The sequence below is a fragment of the Phycodurus eques genome, chromosome 18, assembly GCF_024500275.1.
Source record: "Phycodurus eques isolate BA_2022a chromosome 18, UOR_Pequ_1.1, whole genome shotgun sequence".
Lineage (NCBI taxonomy): Eukaryota > Metazoa > Chordata > Actinopteri > Syngnathiformes > Syngnathidae > Phycodurus > Phycodurus eques.
The window spans coordinates 6,537,370-6,560,935 of NC_084542.1; the positions used below are offsets into that span (position 1 = coordinate 6,537,370).

Sequence of the window (23,566 nt, forward strand, 5' to 3'; positions counted from 1 at the left end):
CACTTTTACGTTCATTTTGCTTTGATTATATTCTTCAGACACGCTCGAAGGAATAACCATAGGCCTATTAGAGCAAGAAAAATCCAAATGGAAACTAATTCCATAATGAAAACCTTTATTTTAACAATATAACATACATCTTGCACTATTTTAAATATTATGAAACAACACAGACACACAACTCCTGTTTCTGACACTGTTTTAAAATAAACGTTAAGAGTCTTATAGGTATAAAATTTGTTTCACTTTTACATTTTCCTTTCAACAAACAGCAGATTGAAAGATATTATCTGAAGCAATGTGAAAAAAAAAAATCAATGTAAAAATAATGAAAAAGTGAGCAGATCAAATACAATATTTAGTAGTAATTAGTATCTCCTATGATTTGGGACATTAGAAAATCCCACAATATTAATATTACACAACCATAGATGGTCCAGTCCACATGGAAAAACTAACTACAAGTTATATTAAGTACATATATGCCTGTTCACATAAGGTATTTCATAATATTTACATGTTTGTGAAATGTGAATGAATCATTTAAATTACTCTCAATAGTGTAAAAAACAAAACAAAAAGAGCATGCATTGACATCCTTCAGATTTTCAAAACAATTAAATAATATATTTTTTTAAAAAACAGATGGGATGTGGCGTCCACAATGAAACATTCATAAAGATAAAGATATACAAAACAGAATTTTTTTTCATGTCGCATTTTTGTATGTCAGGCTAACATTCCAAACAGTCAGTCTCTAGATATGTAAACGTTTCAGCACGTAAAGACTAGAACAATTGACGCGTGTTTACAAATCAAACTACGAGTCGATGTTGCGACATGCTTCTCATGTCCGTAAGGCGGGTCGACGCTATAGTGGCACTTGACAAAATGACATTTTCAAAACGATCACTGCACCCGACCAACGAAACAAGCTGTAGCGTGGGTGGAAAGCTGCAAACACAGGCTCTTGTTCTAAAAATAAATACTGAGGTATTGAGGCGAATACTGAGGTGTCCTGGCTTCTCAGAGTGGTTGCCGCCACTTAAGGCCTCAGGTGGGCTTGTGCCTGTGGTCCGTGATGGCCTTCCAAAGTTTACACAAGATTCCGCCTCTGCACAGGACACAAAGACATAGAACTGACAAACTTTCCGCTGGAAACAAAGCTTAAAATTTCTCTAGGGCCTTATCACGTCAAATTCAAACGAAAGAAACTGGTCCGCTACCTCAGTCTGAGACTCTTCAGATCGTCTCTTGTGACATCATGGAGGATGTCATTCAACGTATATTCCTCACTGAGTATCTAAAGCAAAGAAATATCAGAGTTAGGATCACGAGAGCGTGAGGCCCAAAGTGATCTTTTAAAGCAAAGATTGGTCCATGAAGGTAAAAGCAGATTCACACCACGTCTATGGAGTCTTGGTCTACGCCATAAAGGCTCAACCAGCTGCTCAGCTCTGTCTCTTCTCGTTTTTTGGCAGGTTGCACCATATGTGCGCCTGGACCACAAGTGGAGGTGGAGATGTCTGCTGGAGATTGGAGATTAGGACACTAACAAAGTTTTGCCATCTTTTGTTGAACACAATAAGATTGTACAATGAATTATTTTCTTTTTTTTCTTTTTTAGGGTCATAGGTGAGCTGAAGCCTGACTTTGGGTGAGTGGAGGGCCACACCCTGGATTCTCGCCCAAAGTCAGCTGGGATAGGCTTCAGCTCGCCAAGATCCTAATGAGGAAAAGCCCTATAGAAAATGGATGGATGGATATGGGTCATTTTCATATCATTTTGATCAATAACAGCAAAAACAAAAATTCTAATGAAGCATTTTTTATGATTTTTTTTAACGCCGCTGAGGTTTTATGTGTGTAAATGTCTCCCATGCTGAAAGAGCCACGCGCTTAGTCCTATTTTCAAAAAGTTATTGATTTAAAATTTCAGCAGTCACAGGAAAGGCAATCCTTACTGACGGAGCAAATGGTGGTGGCCCACTGAAATACACTCCTTGCATAATGGTAAAGACAAAAAATGCATAACAGTAAAGACATACACAACTTCAGGGTTGCACAATTTATATATTGCCCTTCAAACTCTGCAGATAAAAGTGCAGAAATGATCCTGACCACTCATCAAACCCATTACACTCTTTAGATAATTGTAATAATGGCAAAGACAAGCAATTGTTCGAACACTCACAAAGTCATACAAATCTCAAAAATGTATTTTGCTGTGTGCTATTGTGCGAATGCAAAATGACTGCTGCATCCTGGCACTTGAGCTCACAGAACCCTCTGGTGTATTGCAAAAACATAACGAGGCTCTCTGCAGCGGCGTTAACGGCAAAGAAAGCTTGAGAAACAAACACGACCATCCATCCGTCCATTTCCTGAGCCGCTTCTCTTCACTAGGGTCATGGGCGTGCTGGAGCCTATCCCAGCTATCATCGGGCAGGAGGTGGGGCACACCCGGAACTGGTTGCCAGCCAATCGCAGGGCACATACAAACAAACAACCATTCGCACTCACATTCACACCTACGGGCAATTTTAGAGTTTTCAATTAACCTACCACGAATGTTTTTTGGGATGTGGGAGGAAAGCGGAGTGCCCGGAAAAAACCCACGCAGGCACGGGGAGAACATGCAAACTCCACACAGGCGGGGCCGGGGATTGAACCCCAGACCTCAGAACTGTGAGGCTGACTCTCTAACCGGTCGTCCACCGTGCCGCCTGTTTAGTATATATTAAAAAAACAAAAAAGAAAAAAAAGGAAATTAGCATCCAGAAAACATGTTGCAAATCATAGAACCTTATTTGGGACACATAACGGTCAAGACATTTTGGCGTTAGGGTTTGAAAAATATTACTTTAGAATGATTTTGTTCTTTTTTGATTCATTTATGACCGTTTGAATGATAACAACTGCCAGTAATTCAAATACTCATATCAGTAAAATGAATCGATTTTCAAAAGGAAATTCAGTGGCGTATGTCTTCACCGTTCTCGATCATTCTATATGAAAAGGACCCATATACTGGATACTATTTTTGGACACGGGCACTTCACTTGCGTACGTATCGTCTGAGATCGCAGTCGTAGTAATCTGATCTCCTGATCTCTCTCCTCCAGAACTTGTTGAAGGATGGTCTGATATTGTCTCTCCTTTTCCAGTAGCTGTTCCAGCAGCCTGATGTCACACAGGTAAGAGGAAACATCAGCATGTATTAACTGATAATTGTGGGTTAAGTAGAGGTTGATGTTTGCAATCACAGCAGCTTGCAACCTGTTGGTCTCCAGCTTCATCCTGCCCAGCTCCATGCTCACAGAATGCTGTGCGCTATGGGACTCGTGGGACACAGTGGAACTGAGTGTACTGACTCCCGAAGTAACCACCGTGTCATCGTGACCGGAGACGGGCGGCGCCCGTCTTTGGTGCGCCGGGCTTCTCGGAGTCTCGTCGTCGTCGTCCTCCTGGTCTGGCGCGTCGCTTTCGGAGGCCAGGCTGAAGTGAGGCCTCAGCTCTGAACACACACGCGTACACACACCTCGTCACTTTACTGCTGCCTATATTGTCATTTGTAATTCCCCCCACCCCCGTCCATTTTGCACTCAATTCAGAGATATAAGCAAACTTTGCAGCCAGATTTATTTAGTTCGATTTTCATATTCAATTTTACTTTATTTCATTTCAATACATGCATTTATCAAATTCATCCGTGCTCTAAAGTACATGACGCTCTTATATGAATACAGTACAGTGACCCCCCCCACACATTAGTGGTTCAGCATTCGCAAATTCACTTATTTGTTGATTTTTTGGGGGAACCTAAACTCCATTATTTGCTGAAAAATTATGCTAAGCTTGTCACTGTTTTGGTGTTCTGGCAAAAGTAATAAAAATATTACTTTGCCGCCATCTCATGGCAACTTAGTGACAAAGAACGATGTTGAAGTGAATTGAGGAGCTTCATTTTAGAGAACAGTAGTTCTTTGCTGCTAGCTTGGTGCCAAGGAAATAACAGTATTTTGAAGTCAGTTGAGGAGTTTCATTTGGACAAAAACAGTGATTTGCTGCCATCTTGTGGCATTTATAGGCAATTACAAACCTTTTTAGGGGAGTGTTTAATTAATCGCGGATTTTCACTATTGTTAAAAACATGACGTGAGTTTTTTTTAAGGATATTGTCGGAGAAGGAATTCCTGGGTTTTAGTTCCATTGGAGTGGCTCGTGATTTAATGGTAATGGGAAAACGTGGGTCTCAACTGAGGCCATTTGAGAAGCCCTGCTTAATCCGTTTGTAAACTTGCCACCCTAGGCTTAACCAGACAATTGATCTCCTGTATGCTAATGAACGTGGATCACAACCTGTTTTTTTTCTCCGGCCTCAGTATAAACCAAGGATTACAGAGTCACTCCACAACCGCCTGCTCTTTCAGGAAATCGACTACTGAGGCAGAGGCGGCTCTGAGGGATTGCGCCATTTCGACGGACCGGAGTGTGCTGCTTGAGCCACACTGTGAGGACATTGAGGGGGTCAAACGCTGCTTTACAGACTACGTGAACTTGTGCAGGAACACTGCTCTTCCCTACAAATTGAGGAACAATTTGGGCAGGGGGGCACTGAAAGGATAAACCAGTTCAACCGGTTGTACCACAGCTTGGATTGTGATGTGTCTCCAAACTGCCCCGCTTCCCTTCTCAACCCACTCGACCCCACCTGGACTACTTGAATTGATATGGACACATTCACACAATGTAATCTACTGGATGCTTACATATTCCTTGGCAGTAATTATATTATTTCTAATCAATCAATCAATCAATCAATCAATCAATCTAGCAGCAAATAGCAGGGGTCCACTGTACTGTATTTATAAAGCGGAAAAAAACAGGAAGTCGAAATAGAAAAACAACATCACTGAAAAAAATAAAAGCACTGAAGATGGATGGACATGAAAGGGAAATACATCTCCAAATAATTTTCAATCGAATACATTTCAGTATGACTACTTGTTTCTGCGTCAATATATCTTTTTCTACAAGGCTAAAATTCATTTTGAATGTCAAAACTTAATGGAAGTGTTTTGGCACCATAGAAAAGCAGCTATTGGTTATTCATATTTCTTCAAACTGCAAAGGTTACGTCTCCCCAAAAAGCCATATTGAACTGGAAACCACATTAACTGAAATCACTTGAATTTCTATGTAAAACTAACTCCAGTTTCTGCATAAAACAAGACAGTTGAGGCCTCAGTCGACAAATATTTGGTTCGGAGACGGAAGTGTTGTTACCTGGCACCAAGATTGTGATGGCGGTCTGCACTGCTTTTCGGATGATGTTGTCCAGGGCAAACATCCAGTGAGGCTTGATGTTGTGGTTTCGCAACACTTTGTTCACCTGAAAACATCAAATGTTCACTACTTGAAGTTTTATAATTATTATAAAGACCAAACCTACCCCTGAAACATCCATTTCCATTCATCCATCCATTCATTCTTTATTTTTATTTTTTTTACCCCACATCCTTATCCTCTATCCCAGCTGACTTCCGAACCTCGGACTGTGAGGCAGACATAAGTTAACCACTAAGTAACTGCTATGTGTGTACTCCTCACCATATTTCATTTTTTTTTTTTATGCAGTACATTATTGTGCTTATTAAGCATTCCTTCCAGTCTTCTTTTCCTCTGTCGTTTTTCTTTAAACCAACAGGAGGCGTCAGAGCACCACATTATTGCAGGATAGTGCTATAGTGAACCTTCATTAACAGCAGATGTGCCCGAACTTTTGTTTCGGAGAAAAGAAAAAGACAGGAAAAAGATGAAGGGTGCAAGGGCCACTTTAATATTATTTACCTTTAATTTATTAAACACATTGCAACCAGTTCATCATTGTAGGAAAAGATATGCAGAGCCATTGTATATTGTTGATATATTTTATATATGACACTGCATTGTATTTATTTTGGAAAAACTACTACATCACATTTTTCTGTAAAAGGTGAAAAGGCGAATTTAGTAGTTTAGGATTTTCGGGTGGTCCGCGGCCCTGCATCCCAATAGAAAAGATCCCCCCCCCGTAGTAAGCCGACAATATTTTAAGGAGTGTTTACTTCTTTAGCATCATAACTGTGATATGTTTTAGAAGTCGGACTTTGACATGGAGCAGAAAGTGGCCAAAGAAAAAATTCTGAAATTGAAATATCTTTATTCGAGGCGTTAAAAATTGAAATTAGGTTACTACTTTTGTTTGAAACATTTTTGGGCATCTTTGCGCGCGTGTCACAAGCCCGCACTTTTTTGACAACCACATTTTCAACTGCCCCTCGGCCTCGCAGCCCATAATTTGGAGACCCCTTAAATACAGTATATGAACGCCATTTAATTGGCATTACTACATTGAAAGGAGGCAAAGCAGACTGACCTTTCTTTTGACAAGATGTGCCATTATTAGACATATTAGTCTTTTTATTGCCTCTCCAAGGTTTTAAAATCATTATATTGGGCTGACTGCAAGGCTGCAACATGGCAGCCAGCTCGTTTCAAATGACAACAATTAAAATCAAGGGTTCAGAGCTGCTGGTTTCAGGAAGAGGCTCTGAAAATGAGATGCGTACTCTCCATAAGAATAGGAGACTCTCTCTCACTATTACTTACAGCATCCTGGAAGCCGAAGAGAACGACCTGCAGCTGGCTAATGGCCGTGCTGTCGAAGTCCAGCTCCAGTTTAAGTTGAGACAGCGTGCGGGCGATGATTTTCCTGTCAGCCGCGCGGACAAAGTCGGCCAGGCTGACCACCAGTGTGGAGATATGCTGAGGTTTCATCTTCATTTCCTCCGATCCCTGCAGATTCAACGACACATAGGGAGCGGAGGATTTTGTTCTTAAGGATCATTTGGCCTGTATTACTACAAGTGCGCGCCCACTTTCTCAACCTACCTGTGTGAGGGCCTCCGTCAGGTTGGCCACCACCTTGTCCAGGTCCTCGGTCAGGATGTGGTGCAAGGTGGCTCGCCTCTCGCTGTCTTTCTTCAGCATAAAGAAGCCCGAATCCTTCTCTTCAGGAGATGGAGGGGCACTGTGGTCCTCAAAGTTCTCGACTGGGATGCTGGAAAACCGAACAAATTGATATTAAGACGCATACTATCATACTATGATGAAAATGCATGGGAAATTCTTTTATCATGTCACATCAATAATGTTTTATTGATGTGACATGTCTTTGTAAATGTCTTTTTTTTTTAAAGTTAAAAGAAGGTCTGATTGTATTTTGACTACTTTAATGAAATTAGCAATGCATTGTATATCTGCATCTCAATCAATTAGAATATCATAGAAAATGTTTTTAAAAGTCATTTATTAATTCAGTTCAACAAGTGAAACCCATATTATACAGATTCATGACACACATCAGTGAACATATAAGGTCAATCCCTAATTAATTGCTTGATTAAAAATAATTGTGATTGTTTCTTATGTAATATATTTCTTTCTTGAGATGGTGAATTTGGGGATTTCATTAGCTGTAAGATGCAATCACCAAAACAAAAGCACGAGTGTAGTACAATGTTTCACTTTTTGCATGAAACTACAGTTTTCCATGATATTCTAATTTATATAGATGCACCTGTATATGTACCATAAAGATGTTCAACAAAGCAATCGGTCTGTAATAATGTCATGTTTTGATGTAAACAAAATGTATGTGAATTCTTATAATCAGCTGACAGGAAGTCGAGTTTCATCCAGATTTTGAATTTGTTTTGCATCCAAGGGAAACAAAACACCAAAAATGAATTCATCTGATGAGACTGAACTGAGATATTAGATAAATAATTATGCTTGGTCTAAACTAGATAAATAATAAATATAAATATAAATCTATAAAACTACACATGAATTTGGCACATTGTCATCAGTTCAAAGCAGTACCGTGATGATGTGCGGGATGTTTAATATGTTAAACTTCAATATGTTAACATATTTCTATGCTATAATGGACTCAACATTCTTTATTTCAGCACCTAATTGAAATAAAAGCCAGCAACAACAATGCGGCGTGACTCATTGTACCTGAGGAAGAGTGACCTGGGCCCCTTGACGTCGCGCTCGCTGTAGCACTTGACGCTGGGCTTGAAGATGAAGGGGTTGGTGTGGAGGTCGTTGTCAGGGGAGACGGAGCCATACTCGCTGCTGCTGCTGGTGTCCTCTACCACCACGGGCACTGGCAGGGAAATGCTGCGCAGGTACTCTGAAGGACAAAAGAAACATGAGAGGAAATCAAAGCATCAGAAGCCACGTGCAGCATCACGTGCAAACAGTATTCATCTGTGTTAACTGGGTGTACTATAATTCCAAAAAGTGAGGAGGTGAACCATGTCCAACCGCATTGGGGAGAGGGGAAGAACTCACCTGTGCCTGGTGACAGAGCTGCGGAAGAAATGCACAACATATGTGTCAGTGCTGACCAGAGCAAAGTGGTACACGATTCCAGTGAAAGGCTGGAATGAAAACATTGCCATGTGTGCACAAAGGCACAACCTCTTTAACTTTTCTTCTACTAATCTCAAGGATCATGTGATTGATAAACAAGGACCCCTGTTTGTGGGGATGACCGTTGGGTCCAATTAATAAAAGAGCGAGAAAAACATGCTGATGTGTAATCACCTGTGAAGCTACTTTTCCCCCTCTTCTTGCGGCTGGTGACAGTGAGGAAATCATCCGTGAGCAGATCGAAGGCGGTGGCCCGGCGGTCCGGGTCGGGCTCGAAGCAACGCACGATAAAGGCCTTGGCCTCTGGTGACATGGACTCTGGGATCTCTGGGTGGATCTTAAACATGCCCACCTACAGACAAGCAAACGACGCCCAGAGGGTCAGTCCCGTCGTGGGAAGGTATTTGCCCAACATCTTGAACGCCGAGTGCAACGTGGCTAATAAATAACAGTCACAGTTCAAGCACAAGACGCTCTTGACAACACGTGTGCTAAAATTTCTTGTCGTTGCTGTTAAGGAATGTTGACCTGCGATTAGCAGTGAGACATTTCAAAAGGATGAGAGAAGACGCAAATTAAATACCTCAACTATGATTGATGGTTTTGTGACTGTTTGTACCATTCGGTAAAATGTGAGCTTATTCACATTGTACGAGGAATTTCCCCCCTTGGAAGACAATGAAATTGTCTTCTCGTTTAATTCACGAGTCATTTGGCAGAGCAAAATGAGCTGATTTCACAGGGCTTTAACAACCGAACATAGTATGGAATATTCCATGATTCAGTCTCCGCTGGGTGTGTTATAATGCTTTCCAGACCAGACGACTCTTAAAGAACTGTACCGTGCTGTTCTCACTGTCGACACTGGCATAACAATTCATACAAGTGCCAAGCGGCATGTTAACGTCAGTGAGTTCAAAGAAAGACGCACACAATCAGGGAGTGGAAAACACTGACACGTCATGTTTGTTTGTGTTTAAACAATAGTTCATACGGAGGCAATGTTTAGGGTTTGTACATGTACTTGGTATGATCACGTTACAGAGAGACACACGCAGAGCCATGAGCTCATTCACGTTATTTCTTTCCACAAAGGCAAAAAAAAAAAAAAAAAAAAAAGTGATATCTCATGACCTGGAAAACTATTTCTGTAGGAGCATGAGCTAAATTACAACAATGAAATTAAGTGACCACTATAACAGGATATTAACTTATTAGTAGATTAATCAAAGGCAAAGAATGTGACAAATTTGTCTTATCTCTAAAATTAATACTAAAATCATATTTACTATAGTCAATCAAGGAAATTTAGTCCAATTTATGTGCCTTTGGGATACTTCTTGAGGTACTTTGATGATGTTGTCATGTTATTTAGCCACCTGGGAAGTGTTTTAAATGATGAAAGAAAAAGTACAATATGTCTCCTTAAATGTAATGTGCAAACCTAAGCGAACATCTTCTGTCATGTAAATCATATTCAACATTTGACGACATACAGCATGTTGTGAGAAATGAAGCAGCTTAGCGTCGAAACTTTAATTGCATGCTGTAATAGGCATTAAAGTTAAATTTAAGAGAGGCTAATTGTTTAAATTCATTGTAAAATGATGGATGATATTCTGCTGTGTAATTTCGGTAGGGAGTGATGCAGGAGTGTAGGGCACACCCTGAACATGATGAAGTTCGTGTTCCTCAGAGTAAATGTAGACTAATGATAATTATTTTGGTTTGTTTAGACCATATTTTGGTTGGAAATAGTTTCTTGCTAACTTTCATTGAATAGATCCTGGCATTACACAAACCACTTGAGTCAGAACAAGTTGGAAAAAGAATCAGTTTACGACTGCAAATTCACATTTTGCAAATCATGCTGAACATTCGTGGTAGCTTATAGAATAATTTAGGTTAAGAAAGCATTCCGTTCAACTACATCTTTTGTTTTAACACATACAAGCTGGTCCACATTTAACAGAAAATCACTACTGGTGTCTCTTACCTTAAACATAGCAGCCTGTGGTTCCCCTAGTTCATAGAAGGGAGGTTTCCCAGTAGCCATTTCTATAATGGTGCAGCCCAGAGACCAGATGTCTGCTGGCTTGCCGTAGCCACGAGGACCCTTGTCTATAATCTCAGGAGCCATGTACTGTAGTGTACCTAAAAAGTATAATAATATAAGCATAAAATGTCTATTAAAATTTCATAGTCAAGGTTGAAACGTTCAGGAAGGGTCTCTTAGTGAGCAATAACAGCTACAGTACATAATATTTCATCTGTCATCTTATTTAAATCTTGTTTATTTATTTAAGACCCCCCCCCCCCCCCCCCCCCCCAAAAAAAAAATGCTTTCTGCTCCAAGGGTCCCCCTACAGTCAAGTGTAAGCTGTAAAAAGCATTTGTCGACCGACCACTGCATGGCCAGAAGCTGAAAAAGCTTCCCAAATGCATATTGATGTGACAGTATGACAGTCATATTGATGTTTTCAAATATATAACAAACAAACAAAAAAACATTTGAATGCGCGCATAACTTTGAAGGATAAAGTTAGCACTGATGCTAGGGCTTGCAAAAATAAGACGTGTTCTGGCTGCTCCGTCAGTATTACAGACTATACAGTCGTAAAGTAGGTGATGTGGGTTTGCAATGGTACCCATCCATCCATTCATTTTCTACAGCACTTTGCTCTCATTCGTGTCCAGCTGATTTGGGCGAGAGGTAGGGGACACCCTGAACTGGTTGCCAGCCAGTCGCAGGGAGCACACGCGAGTTTTGGGAGGCTGAAGCAGCAACCCCAAACCTCCTAACTGCAAAGCAGACACGGTAACCACTAGACTTCTGTTTTGCGGCCATGACAACCACAAATGCATTTTTCTCCTTATTGCAAGTCATTATAACATAAATGCTTACCTGCATATTTGTTTTTCTTTTATCTTATTCTTGTCTCTCTACAGTAAATTGTGACTCAAGTGCCCTAACAAAAGAAGGGCTGTGAAGTAAATAGACAAGTCCAGTTGTGCTTGGCTTAAATATTTTTTGAAAACAAAAATAAAAATACAAATTGGAAAACATGTCCTCATAGAAAATAACGTCATGTTGTTTTTTTTTTGCACCCAAAAGATACTGTTGAGTTTCTTGTTTGGGTACCTTAAATGACATCATGAATACTTTACTTATGTTCTTGCAAATAATGATGTTATAATAAGCTTGAAAGGGGCTTTTATTGTAGCCTCCAGTTACTTCCAGAAATAACACGCTCAATGAACGAAGCACTTTGTGCTATTAATAGCTGACTGACTATTCACTGCTCTGAGGAGTGTGCGCTCTGCTAAAAACAGGCGGGGGGGGCTCATTTAAAGCAGCCCTCACTTCTAAAAAGGAACAGCCCTGTTTCCTGAATAAGCACTGCCTCGCTTCAGGGTAAATCCCCTTCTGCTTGACTCGGTTGTCAGGCGCTCTAATCCAAGGTGACAAAAAGTGTGCCGCAAGTGGCCTATATCGCACGGGTAAAAAATGGTCTCATCTGACCACAGAGTGCAGGCTAACCCGTCCTGAGACTGAGTGGTGTCACAGACTTGATTAGTGCCGGTGAGAGCCAAAGACAAGTGGACCCGGTAAGGAGGACACCTTCTTGATCAGCATTATTCAGTCCTTCATCTTTCAGTATTCACTGATAGCGGAAGGAACAATTTGCTAACATGACACACCTCAATAGAAGGTAGTTAGTTAACTCACTGAAAAAGTTCAATAAAAGACAAATATAATATACAATTATTCAAAACAAGAGGTCAATGAATATTCTTTTAAAGGTCAGATGACAAAGATGTTATGGGGTCACAGTTAAAATTCATATTGGCATTGTTTATAGATGTGATGTAATACATGCATCGTTTAGCTCAAAATGAGGTTTTTGCGACCCATATTGAGTCCTCGCCGAACATACCTGAAGCTCAAGACACCGCGGTGCGGTTACTCTATCCACCGCAAGGGCTACCGGAAGTGACCTTACAATTGCCAAACACAGCGCGCTAAACTCTATACGCAATGGCGAGCAACGTGTTGGAATATGAGGAGGAGGAGGATTTCGACGTACAGGAGCACCCGACTGAACTTGCTGGGAACAGTGACGACGACGAGCAGCCAAGTAGCAGCTGTACAACAGAAAAAGAGAGCGGTCGCTGCCTCCATGTGACGCTTTGTCAAAAGCATGTCTTTCTATACAGTCGTGGCTTGAAATAACGGCACCCCAGGGGTGCCAATGTTTTTCAGCACGACTATACATATTATATATTCATATATGTTTCAGTGACACGGCACAAGCTTTTACATGGTATGCGGTATTCCTGTACATTGTGTGCCCCTCGCTCGAGTAGCGTTATAACACGCCGCACAGAAAGTCTTTGCTGTGTCTGTTGGCTCGTCATAGAAGCAAAGCAAAAGTACAGATGACAGTACTGAAAAGTACTGCGTGGGTCTTTTTTCCAACTCCCCAGTGCAAAGTAACCAGTAGCTGATTTCAGCCTCTACCTCTTTATCCAATGCTTTCTGCTAAGTCTTTCTCAAAACACGCCGTTTCAAAGTGTTCAGCACAGAGTTTGGAATGGCTGATATGGACCCATAGCTGACCACGCTTCTTCTCCTGTCGATTGACTTTCCCTATCCACTGGTCACGTATTCCTTTTTCACTTGGAAAGCCCCTCAAAAAAACTCTTGCCGCTGCCTGAACCATTTGTACAACCAAATGCCACACGATAAACCATCGTGAGATTGCTAAATCATGCAACAACAAATATACAAGGACGAGAACAACAGCATGGAACAATAGCACACAACGCCGAATGAACAGGCTGTTTGGCTCGTGTGAGGTCACAGCGCCGGGTAGAGCCGAAGACCGAAAGCACGAGATGCAAAAAGCAGAAGGCCCATTCTGAATCATATTTATCAATTTAACTGTTGTATATCTGCTATATAATCACTTTGAAATGGCAGATGTGGTTCGTAAAGGGGTTCTAGAGTTACCAAGAACAATTTTAACATCTTTGTCCTCTGACCTTTACAGATTTGTGAATTAACTCAAATCTTTCTATGAAATAATCAAATACAAGATTATCATGACCGTATATAGCGGTGCGGCGAGTTTCCATTTGTCCCGGGGCTTGTGTGGGTTTTCTCAGAGTACTACGGCTTCATACCTCATTCCAAAAACATGCATGACAGGGTCATTGAAGACTAATTAAACTGCATGATGAATTACTCTAACAACACCAGCTACGGTACGTTTGCTTTTCTTTCTTTCTTTCTTTCTTTTTGAAGATTTTTTTGAAGTTCAGGGTGTACCCCACCTCTCGCCCAGAGTCAACTGGGATAGGCTCAAGCACGCCTGCGACCCGAGTGAGGATAAGCAGTACGGAAAATGAATGAATAACCATTTTGTGACAGGCGCTCACGACTCCAGAACTGGAGTGCAACGTGGATCACAGCTCTGCTCACTTCATTTCCATACTTCCCATATTTTACCAGGCCAATTTGGGTTGTCATATTGGCTCTTTGGTGCCTCAGTAAACATGAAATATGAATTAAAAATCATTCATGAGTTCCAGACATTTTTCTGCTGAGAGGCCTTTTGAAATGAAATTGCTACTTTTATATTAAATCAATGTTAGAGAGTCACTCTATGGAGGTCTAACTAGCCAAAATATGGGTCCTTTGAATGCAAAAATGGCTGAGAGTTTTGTCTTACTTGAGTATTACATTAGTCACTATGTTTGTTGGTTGGCCTTGGCAGGGTGCTCTTTTTGTTTGTGGGCAGGATTATGCAAAAAGTACTTAATCGCTTTGTATGAAAAATTGTGGCGGTGTGGAACATGGTCCAAGGGAGAAACCATTAAGAATTATTGTGGATATGGATAATTACTAATGCTTCATCCGTACACCACGCCATACACCTCTACAAAAGTTTTACACAAAACTGTTTTGCATAATCCTGCACATTTATTGCTCAATGTCTTAAATTTGGGTCAGAGAGAGGGCACATTGAGTCAGTGTGTACCTGTGAACGTCTCGGTGCAGGGGTTAATCCCAGCCAAGCGCTTTGATGTGCCAAAATCGGATATCTTTAGCACGCCGCTGTAGGTGTTGATTAGCACGTTATCGCCCTGGAGATGGAAAATATATACACAGTGAGAAGACCAACACCAAGGCTAGCTAATGAACACAGATTGATGGCATTGTTAAGCTGAATTTAAAGCTTTACAAGAGACAAACACGTGGTTACATCACACCACACAACGTTTACATGCAGCCAATGACTCCTCTACGCCCATGTTGTTAAATCAGGCAGAAGGTAGCTTTGTTGTTGTAACTACATGAGTAACAAGCCGCTGACTCTAATGACTGCAATTTTGTAATAATAGCAACTTGGATGGCATCAATTTAAGTCACAAGGTCAAATGCACCCACATTTACAGTAAAACTGTCTCGTTTCCAGCACAGTCAAACCCCGCTATGACACACTCCATCTTTCGTGCCCTACTTAGTCACAGTTTGTTTGTATTTTTTTTTTTAATGGCTTTTTCTGGTTTTACAGTAAAGTTCAACTAGGAGTGACAAATAAACAGCTTGAAGCAAGCATGCTTTGTCTCATATTTAGATAACTAAATGTGTTTAAAGTTTGTGCGAGGGTGAAACTACTTCCTATATCGGTCTGGAACATGATAAACAGGGGTTCGATGTTAATAAAAAAAAAAAAAAAAAAAAAAGTTACACCCTAATGAATGTCTGAGAACACATCGCTGTTTGCGTGCAAATAAATAAGTCAGTAAAAAAAAAAAGAAAAGAAAAAAAGAAAAGCTTGTTACCTTGATATCCCTATGTGCGATCTGGTTGTCGTGCAAGTATTTGAGTCCCTCCAGGATCTGCCGTGTGTAGAAGCCTATGGTGGGTTCGTTGTTTTTCAGGGGGCCCCACTTGGATCTGAGCAATGCAGACAGACTGCCTAGGCACAGGAGGTACAAGAAGAAGAGTCCATTGACCTTGACCTGAGGTTAGCAGCATGGTTATGATTAGTCATGAAAAAAAGTACAGGCACAAAACAATAATTAAAGCAACAATATGTAATAATTTGACCTGGACTATAACAGCTTCAAAATCATGTTGTTGTTACATTGTCTTGTGATAAAAAGAAGTAGCATCTCTATTATTAACATGGCCACCTCAGATCAGCTACTTTAGTGGTCTGTAAAATCGGTGGACCAACTAGGACACCTTTCAGGTTGTGTTAGCATTACAATTGCTGCTCGAATTACTGTTCAGAGTTGCATACAGTTCTTGTGTAAACTTTGCTTCACACTAAAATGATCCCACAATGTTTATTTCAAGACTTGACATAACATAATTTTTAATTTTTTAATTTTTATTTTTTTTTAAACATGCACATTCAATGACGTGATTTCTTTAGTTTCGCTGTGTCCATTTCTTTGGATACAGACGTTTGCCACTAAGTCAATTATCATAGAACTAAAAACTACTATAGCATATAAAAGTGTTTGTCCATGGGGAGTATTTTTGAACACACACACACAAAAAAAATCAATAAAAATCAAAGCAATAATTAAAAAGGACAATTTTGTTGCAAAAAGTAACAAAAATCTAAATATGAACTCTGAATGTCCAACCCATGTCAATTTGCCAAAGTGACTTGACAGTATAATACACAGCTGTAGTGGGACGTGGGCGCAAAAAACCCAATTACCTCTTTCCATGGCCCTAAAAATACAGTCAATAGTGAAATAGTACAGTGTGAAAATTTTAGTTTACAGCTGGCTTGGTAGTGAGGACTGTGAGAATAAATGGAAAAGGTGTGTTTGCTTATGTTGGCTGAATATTACAGTTGTAATGGACTCTGCAACGACCACTCTAAATCAGTGGTTCCCAACCACTGGACCGCACAGATAGCTTGAAAGAAAAAAAAAAGATTACCATTTTTTTCTTTTTTTCTTTCACAGAACGGGAGATGAGACATCCCCCACACGGATGACGAAACCCCCCACTCGTGCTGAACATTGCCAATTATGTTGCAAAAGCAGTGATTTATCGACACACCGACACGTTGTAAAACTTTTAACCCAAAGTATATGCTCGTAAGCCGCAAATATTTTGCCGATGTCACCTGCACATCTCTATATGAGAAAAGACTGAGATACAGCTGGAGGGAGTGTGGGTCTGCTCTTCGACAACAGATATTGGACCATGTTCCATTGTTGAGCATTTAGACTACATTTATTACGAATAGTGTTTCCACAAATGTTTAGACAAAAGGGATATATTTTTCAAGGGAAAGCACATATTTTCAAATTATATGCAGTTTAAAAAAATAATTCTATTATCGCTGCGAAATTCCATGCAAGTTAATGCAAAACTTATGTCTGTCAGTTGCTTTTCCTATAATCGAAGGGGTGAAAAAAAACAACACAATCAGAAATTTGATTTATGTGGAAAAAATAAAATAACATTTCAGGACATGTTTCCCAGCCCTAATTGTTAAGCATGTTTACACAGTGATTTTGTATCACTGTACAATTCTTCTACTGCTGCTACTATTATTATTATTATTAACAGTAATTGTGCAAACACTATGATAGTGACAGCAGCCTGCTTACCTCCAGGCACCTGCTCCATAAAGATCTTGATGAAGCCGTTCTCGCTGATGGAGCCGAGATACTGGACGATGTTCTTGTGCTTCAGGTGCTTGTGGAGGGCAATCTCCTCATGGAGGGGCTGAGAGTACCTGGAAAAGAAATGGATGCTCCAATATAAAAAAAATATAGATAGCTGATTCCAGCCACAATATTATGACCACTTGTATGCAAAAATATCCAATATAGGAGAGCTATAAATTGATATAATCTATTTAGCAATGGAATTTTGGAGCTTCTGAATAATCTAACAGATGTAACCCAGTAGTAATACGTTTGTTTTCCTCCTCCACGAACACTTTTAATTCCATCACTTCAGACTTCATTTTATAGTTGCGGTCCTCTCCCAAATTTTCCATTGTGATAAACATCACAGCAATTTAAAGTGCAAAATCCTCTTTTAAATATGGTAATCTCCACCACTTTTACACCTACTGCCAACAGCGCACGGATTCTGTTAGTGAGTGAACATGCAATTTAGTGCCCACTATTTGGGATCTTCGTAAATCAGGCCTTTAGAGAGGTATTCATTTTCATTTATTCATTATTATTGTTGTTGCACTTTTGTGTAGAACTGTACCGCATCATAATGAGAGCTCTGTCGAATACTTTAGTGAATTTTGGTAGACTCATTTAGTTACAAGAAAGTACAAATTGGAACACCACTTAGCATGATATAGTATTACATTATCTTTGTAAATGCAGAATATTTGATACAGTTCTTGTAATAGATATTTTGTGCAAGTGCTTTGTCAAATGCTTTTTTTTTTAATTTAATGAAGTGTTTTAAAGTAAAACTAATCGAATTTCAGCTTTACCTTCAATTTTGTGTGACATGCCACATGACCCAAAAAGCGCCAACACAGCAGCAGTTTTTTTTTTTTTTTTTTTTAACCACACACCAAGTGTGTCAATTTGCCCTCTCTCTGAATTATTCACCCAAATTCTCAACACTCTGTGCTGCCAAAACATATGGTGAGTGGATCAATGTGCCAGTGTCATCATCGAGTCTGCGAGTCTGCCTGGTACACTTCTTTGCTCAAAGCAGCCTCTCACGTGAGCTCAATCTTAGCCACAAAGCATCGGACACGTTTCTTGATATGTGCTTCTCACTTTCACTTCGCAGGGGAAACTTCCAAATGACCATCCGCAGTAACGGAGCTGGACAAGAAGAGACTCGTCTGCGGCGGAAACAGACACTCTGTGTCTGTTTCCGGAACGTTAAAATGTGACTTAAAACATTGCCTATACAGTTAATAAACACAATACGGCGGTGACAGCTTTAGGCTGAAACAAATGTATTCACTTTACCTTACATCCCTGGGAAAAATAGTTTTGAAATTGAAAAACAACTTGGAAGTCAACCAGCGTCACAGTACAGATCTTTGGAGGTTCCACTTGATAAATACAGTATATAGTGAATGACTTAGTGACACAGGCCACATCGCTACGAAATAAAAAGTGACATTTGTAATAAACCCCAGCCAGCGTCAATGTCTCACCTGCTGTCTCTCTCCGGTATCTCCTTGATGGCCAGTCGGACCTGGTTGCTGAGGTCTCGTCCCGCGTACACCACTCCAAATGTGCCCTTTCCCAGAACGACCTTCTCACCGTGCTCATCATACTCGTAGTCGTACTGTAGACATAAATTCCTTTACTGTATTAAATAAGGAAATATTTACTACATTTTGGGTGTGTTTTGCTTGCAAACTCCCTCTACTGTTGCATTTGATAATTGGCATTTTGCCACAACAAGCAACCAACCAAAATGAAGGAATAAGCCAATAGATTTTACATGGCAAACAGTAACAGAACAGATCTGTGTTCTAACATCATGTCTTGACATCAATTTTGTCCCACCCTTTTTGTGTGAACCAAAGTTTGTACACGCACGGTAAATCACTTTGAACAGTAACGTTACCCTCCATGCTTCTGCCACCTGGGGCTTCCATGGCAGTCAAGAGAGTACTGTACAGTATATTCTTCTTATCGCTAGATATTGTATCATTAACATAGTTTTGAAGCTGTTCAGCTTATTATTTCTAATCAGTAATACGCTTTTACATTTCATGAGATACTTCAATTAGACATGCAGTGCCATTCGAACTCTGCCAGGCTTCCAAGCCAATAAGGGTGTGGTGGGGTTTTTAGACAATACCTTTTTTCTTGTCCTAAAGACATGCAAATGAAGCAGCAGTTATTGTTTTTGTTCTACCAAAATCCAGCAGGTGCAAAGTCTCATGATGTAAAGTGTTATAAAAATCTGGCAGTGATGTTCTTACGTGCTTAAGCCAGTATGCAAAAATTGTGCGCTCTTTGGCTTAATCAGGAACATTTCTCCTGGATCTAAGGGAATTAAATATGACAAGATTTCACATAACCAAAACAAATTCCAATATCACATATTTAGCATTCATCTTTACATACATTTTTTGATGTGTCTTGATGTGTCTTTGGTGTGCACGCCAACTTCTTTCAACATTCCAAAAACATGCATGTTAGGTTAATTGACGACTCTAAAATGGTCCAAAGGTGTGAATATTGTTGATTGTAAATTGTTGTTTGTCTATAAATGCCCTGCGATCAGCTGGCGACCCGTTCAGGGTGTACCCCACCGCTCGCCCAAAGTCAGCTGGGATAGGCTCCAGCTCACCCGCAAACCTAATGAGGACAAACGCAATAGAAAATGGATGGGTGGATGAATAATGATGAGATTTGATTTGATTGAGGTGTTGTTGCTATTAGATACCGGTACATGGAAATAATATTTGTTTTGGGAACATTGCTGGAAGAACACTGTACCTTCCTTTCATTAAAAAAAATAAAATAAAATACAAATCCAAGTTAATTGAATTGTTTCCATAGACAGAACACAAATAAACGGCTAAACACCCTTGCAGATGAAATCTTAATAATACAAGTGCGAGTTGAAATGTCTTCTCACATACAGGTTAAATGTTTTCTTCAAGTCAGAACAGTTAAATTGTTTACATTTCAACCCATTATATTTAATTAGGATTATGTTGTATTTATTTTGTTAAATCTATTATTGCTATTATTATTTATTTGTCTCTTTTAGTTAATTATTGCCGGCACGATTTGCCTGGGTGGGTTTTCTCCGGGCACTCCGGTTTCCCACATCCCACAAAACATGCGTGCTAGGTTGATTGAGGACTCTAAATTGCCCGTAGGTGTGAAAGTGAGGCGAATGGTTGTTTGTTTCTATGTGCCCTGCGATTGGCTGGAGACCGGTTCAGGGCGTAACCCGCCTCCCACCTGAAGAGAGCTGGGGTAGGCTCCAGCACACCCGCGACCCTAGTGAGGAGAAGCGGTAGAGAAAATGGATGGATGGATAGTTAATTATTGTACTATTGTTTTAAATCCCTGTACCTTTTTATAAGGATGCTTCGTAATACTCCTCATTTTTCTTTGCAGACAAACAGAAAAAGATGGTGAGAAACGACAATAGTGACTTTTTTTTTTTTTTTAAGTAAGTTACAATATGGAGTGTGGTGGTATTTGCCTGAAGTTGTGTAGTCGGAATGTACAGATGCTGTAGCTTTACAGTTTGACAATTGTGTTGGCACAGCCATGAATTTGAGATGCAGATGCAACACACAACACGCAACATAATAATGCTCCAAAAATGTGTGACGTATGAGCGACCCACCTCTAAGGAGTCAGTATCACAGTCTCCCTCGTCTGGACCCCTCCACGCCTCCTCAGTGATGCTGTTGACCAGCTCGCAGAACCTGACAAAGACATGCCTGCTTAGTCCAAATTTTACATTTAGTATTAAAACATGTGTTGGTCCGTATGTGTCACTCCTCTTGTCTGTTTTAATGAATGTTTTTTTTTTAAAGACCACATAAGCTGATGAACTACTTTGTTTGAATGTTTTCCATATTGAGTGAACATTTAAATACGTTTTCCTTTTTGTTGGGGCATCTTTTTTTTTTCTTTTTAATTGATTCAATCTACTTATTGTAATTCCTAAAGGGGAAATTCAATTTACACTCTGCAGTATATACAGTAATTAACTGTTCAGTGTTAAATCACTTCCTTTAACTTTCCCTTTTCTAACGGTTATCTTTCTCAGGGTCACAGGTGACCTGGAGCCTATCCCAGCTGGCTTTGGGTGAGAGGCGGGCCCTGGTCGCCAGCCAATCCCAGGGCATATATACTGTAGATCAGCGGTGTCAAACTCATTTTTGCTGCGGGCCACATCGTATTGATGGTTTCCTTCGGAGGGCCGTCATGACTGCGAACATATATACTGTAAATGTAGAATCGGGAAAAAAAAAATCGATGAATAACTATATTTGAAATCAGAAGCCAGTAAAAAGTTGTTAATTCAGTTTATTTTGAAACGGGGATTGGGAACAAAAATTTTTGTAAACAACGTTTTAAAAGTGAAGTCGATTTGCAATGTTGTTATTTTAGCAAGAAACATGAAGTCGATGCTCTTGATTTGCTTTCGCGGGCCACATAAATTGATTTGGTGGGCCGGATGTGGCCCCCGGGCCTTGAGTTTGAGACCTGTCCTGTAGATAAACAAGCATTCGCACTCACATTAAGACCAATGGGCAATTTAGAGTCTCCAATAAACCGATCATACTGTATATGCTTTTGGAATGCAGGTGGAACCCATGCAAGTTGTGGGAAAACATGCAATCTCCACACCAAAAGGTCGAACACAGAACCTTTAAATGTCAGGCACATGTGGAAGCCACACACAGTACCAATAATGATTTTCATTTTTGTTTCAGAATGTATGTGTTTCAGCATATGATCAAACAGATATTATTGTAAACAATTTGGCCGGTGCTTTTATCCATATGGTGTTACAGTATGTTGACAAGTACACCTCCCACACACACAGCTACAAGATGACGACCTTGAACACTCTCACCGCACACAACCTGAGACTAAGCGCGTTGACATACTGTCGCGCAGAGTGCGCATGTAGGTGCCGCACGTGTGCACGAGTCAACTCGGTCTGCTCGCTCTTTCCACCTTCCTTCTCACCACTTCACTTCTTTACGCTCGATTATGCAAAGGCGAGCGCCATGACAACGGCAGGCATGACTCATTGACGCTCACATGCCACATCACGGCACTCGGAAGAGTCTGAACAGTCAGCGCTCGCTGAGCGAGGACGGCAAACGGGAGCAAAATGAAGCAAGGTGCGCTGGCATGGACAGCGACGTGTGAAATGTAGCACCTGAGGGCTGAGCTGACAGGAGTGCCTCAAGTGTGGATCGTTGTTACGCGAGACAAGCCCTCTTCAGGACAAAAATAGTTCAGAATAGAGTTAGAGATTTTTAATCACTGGATGTTTAAAAGATGGCAAGTGAGTTTTAACTACGTATTCATTGTTTTTATGGGTTTTTACAGATTTACAGTAATGAGTGGGAACAGGAGCGAAGGAATATATTCAAAAGGTGTGTTTAAAAAAAATTGGTCTCTCAATATGATGGATTTTCACCTTGTGCTCTTTTACATTCAAGGAACCACTTGTGTACCTTATATTGCTTTGTTGCATTGTTTTGTATTGTACTGTTGTATTGCATTGTATTGTCTTGTATTTATATTATATTGTACATTGTATTGCTTTGTTAATGGCTTACGCAAATCAGTTTTGCACCATTATGATACATTACTTCACTGCAGTTGTGTGCTCTCCTGGGTTTTGTTAATTATAATGATAAATGTTAACAAGCACAATCAATTCGCTGCATGACGATAAATAATTCTGATGCATTTGGTAGCCGCCCATACATACAGTAAATGTCGCCCCCATCATTTGAAAAAGGGGTCATGTTTTAGTGGGAGTGGGTGTATTTAACGGTTTGTTACCTCATCAAAGCACATGTGAGCTATGACACAGATATGGGAGGATACGTTGCTTCATCTGTTGGCTCACGTTCAAAAATCAACACAAAGAGATTCGATACACTTTATACATACTATAGGCGCCATTTTTTTGTTGTCTTTTTTTATGTCAAAGCCAGGTCATCTACAGTACATCAAACAATGCCACTTTTACCTGATCATCCCCAAACCTGTTAGACATATACTGTTGTGAATAAGTAGCTAATCTACTTGGCCAACATAGCCAAATGCGTGGCATGTCTGCCTCACAGTTCTCCAGTTGCTGATGCACTTTTAGCCATTTATTGAATGGGAAAAACTGTTAAGTACACAAATACAATATGAGAACACTCGCAAGGAGCTCCTATAGGACACAAGTCACGCACAGACGCTCACAATAAACTAACCTGCTGCAGCTGGCGGGGCCACGCCCCTTAAAGGCACACATCTAACACAAGAAAACTACAGTATGTACAGTAACGACACTTGTTATACCAGTATATTTATTTACATT

General features: G+C 40.2%; 1 protein-coding gene across 4 annotated transcripts in view; it reads right to left on the reverse strand.

Annotated features, from left to right (window-relative positions):
• Positions 1-98: 98 nt before the first annotated feature.
• Positions 99-23,566, reverse strand: part of map3k5 (mitogen-activated protein kinase kinase kinase 5) — a 56,289-nt gene continuing 32,821 nt past the window's right edge. The window contains exons 14-30 of one of the 4 annotated variants that reach the window (XM_061704267.1): positions 20,849-20,930; positions 18,681-18,814; positions 17,143-17,270; positions 15,343-15,479; positions 14,535-14,640; positions 10,487-10,644; positions 8,665-8,842; positions 8,410-8,427; positions 8,071-8,248; positions 6,937-7,105; positions 6,655-6,840; positions 5,290-5,395; positions 3,280-3,517; positions 3,071-3,183; positions 1,405-1,526; positions 1,227-1,303; positions 99-1,114 (exon numbers count right to left, since the gene is read on the reverse strand). In XM_061704267.1, coding sequence (XP_061560251.1) covers positions 1,054-1,114; positions 1,227-1,303; positions 1,405-1,526; positions 3,071-3,183; positions 3,280-3,517; positions 5,290-5,395; positions 6,655-6,840; positions 6,937-7,105; positions 8,071-8,248; positions 8,410-8,427; positions 8,665-8,842; positions 10,487-10,644; positions 14,535-14,640; positions 15,343-15,479; positions 17,143-17,270; positions 18,681-18,814; positions 20,849-20,930 — 2,191 coding nt within the window. In that variant the 3' untranslated portion in view covers positions 99-1,053. Of the gene's footprint in view, positions 1,115-1,226; positions 1,304-1,404; positions 1,530-3,038; positions 3,184-3,279; positions 3,518-5,289; positions 5,396-6,654; positions 6,841-6,936; positions 7,106-8,070; positions 8,249-8,409; positions 8,428-8,664; positions 8,843-10,486; positions 10,645-14,534; positions 14,641-15,342; positions 15,480-17,142; positions 17,271-18,680; positions 18,815-20,848; positions 20,931-23,566 lie in introns of those variants that run through there. The other 3 variants (XM_061704266.1, XM_061704268.1, XM_061704269.1) reach the window with 3 other exon arrangements.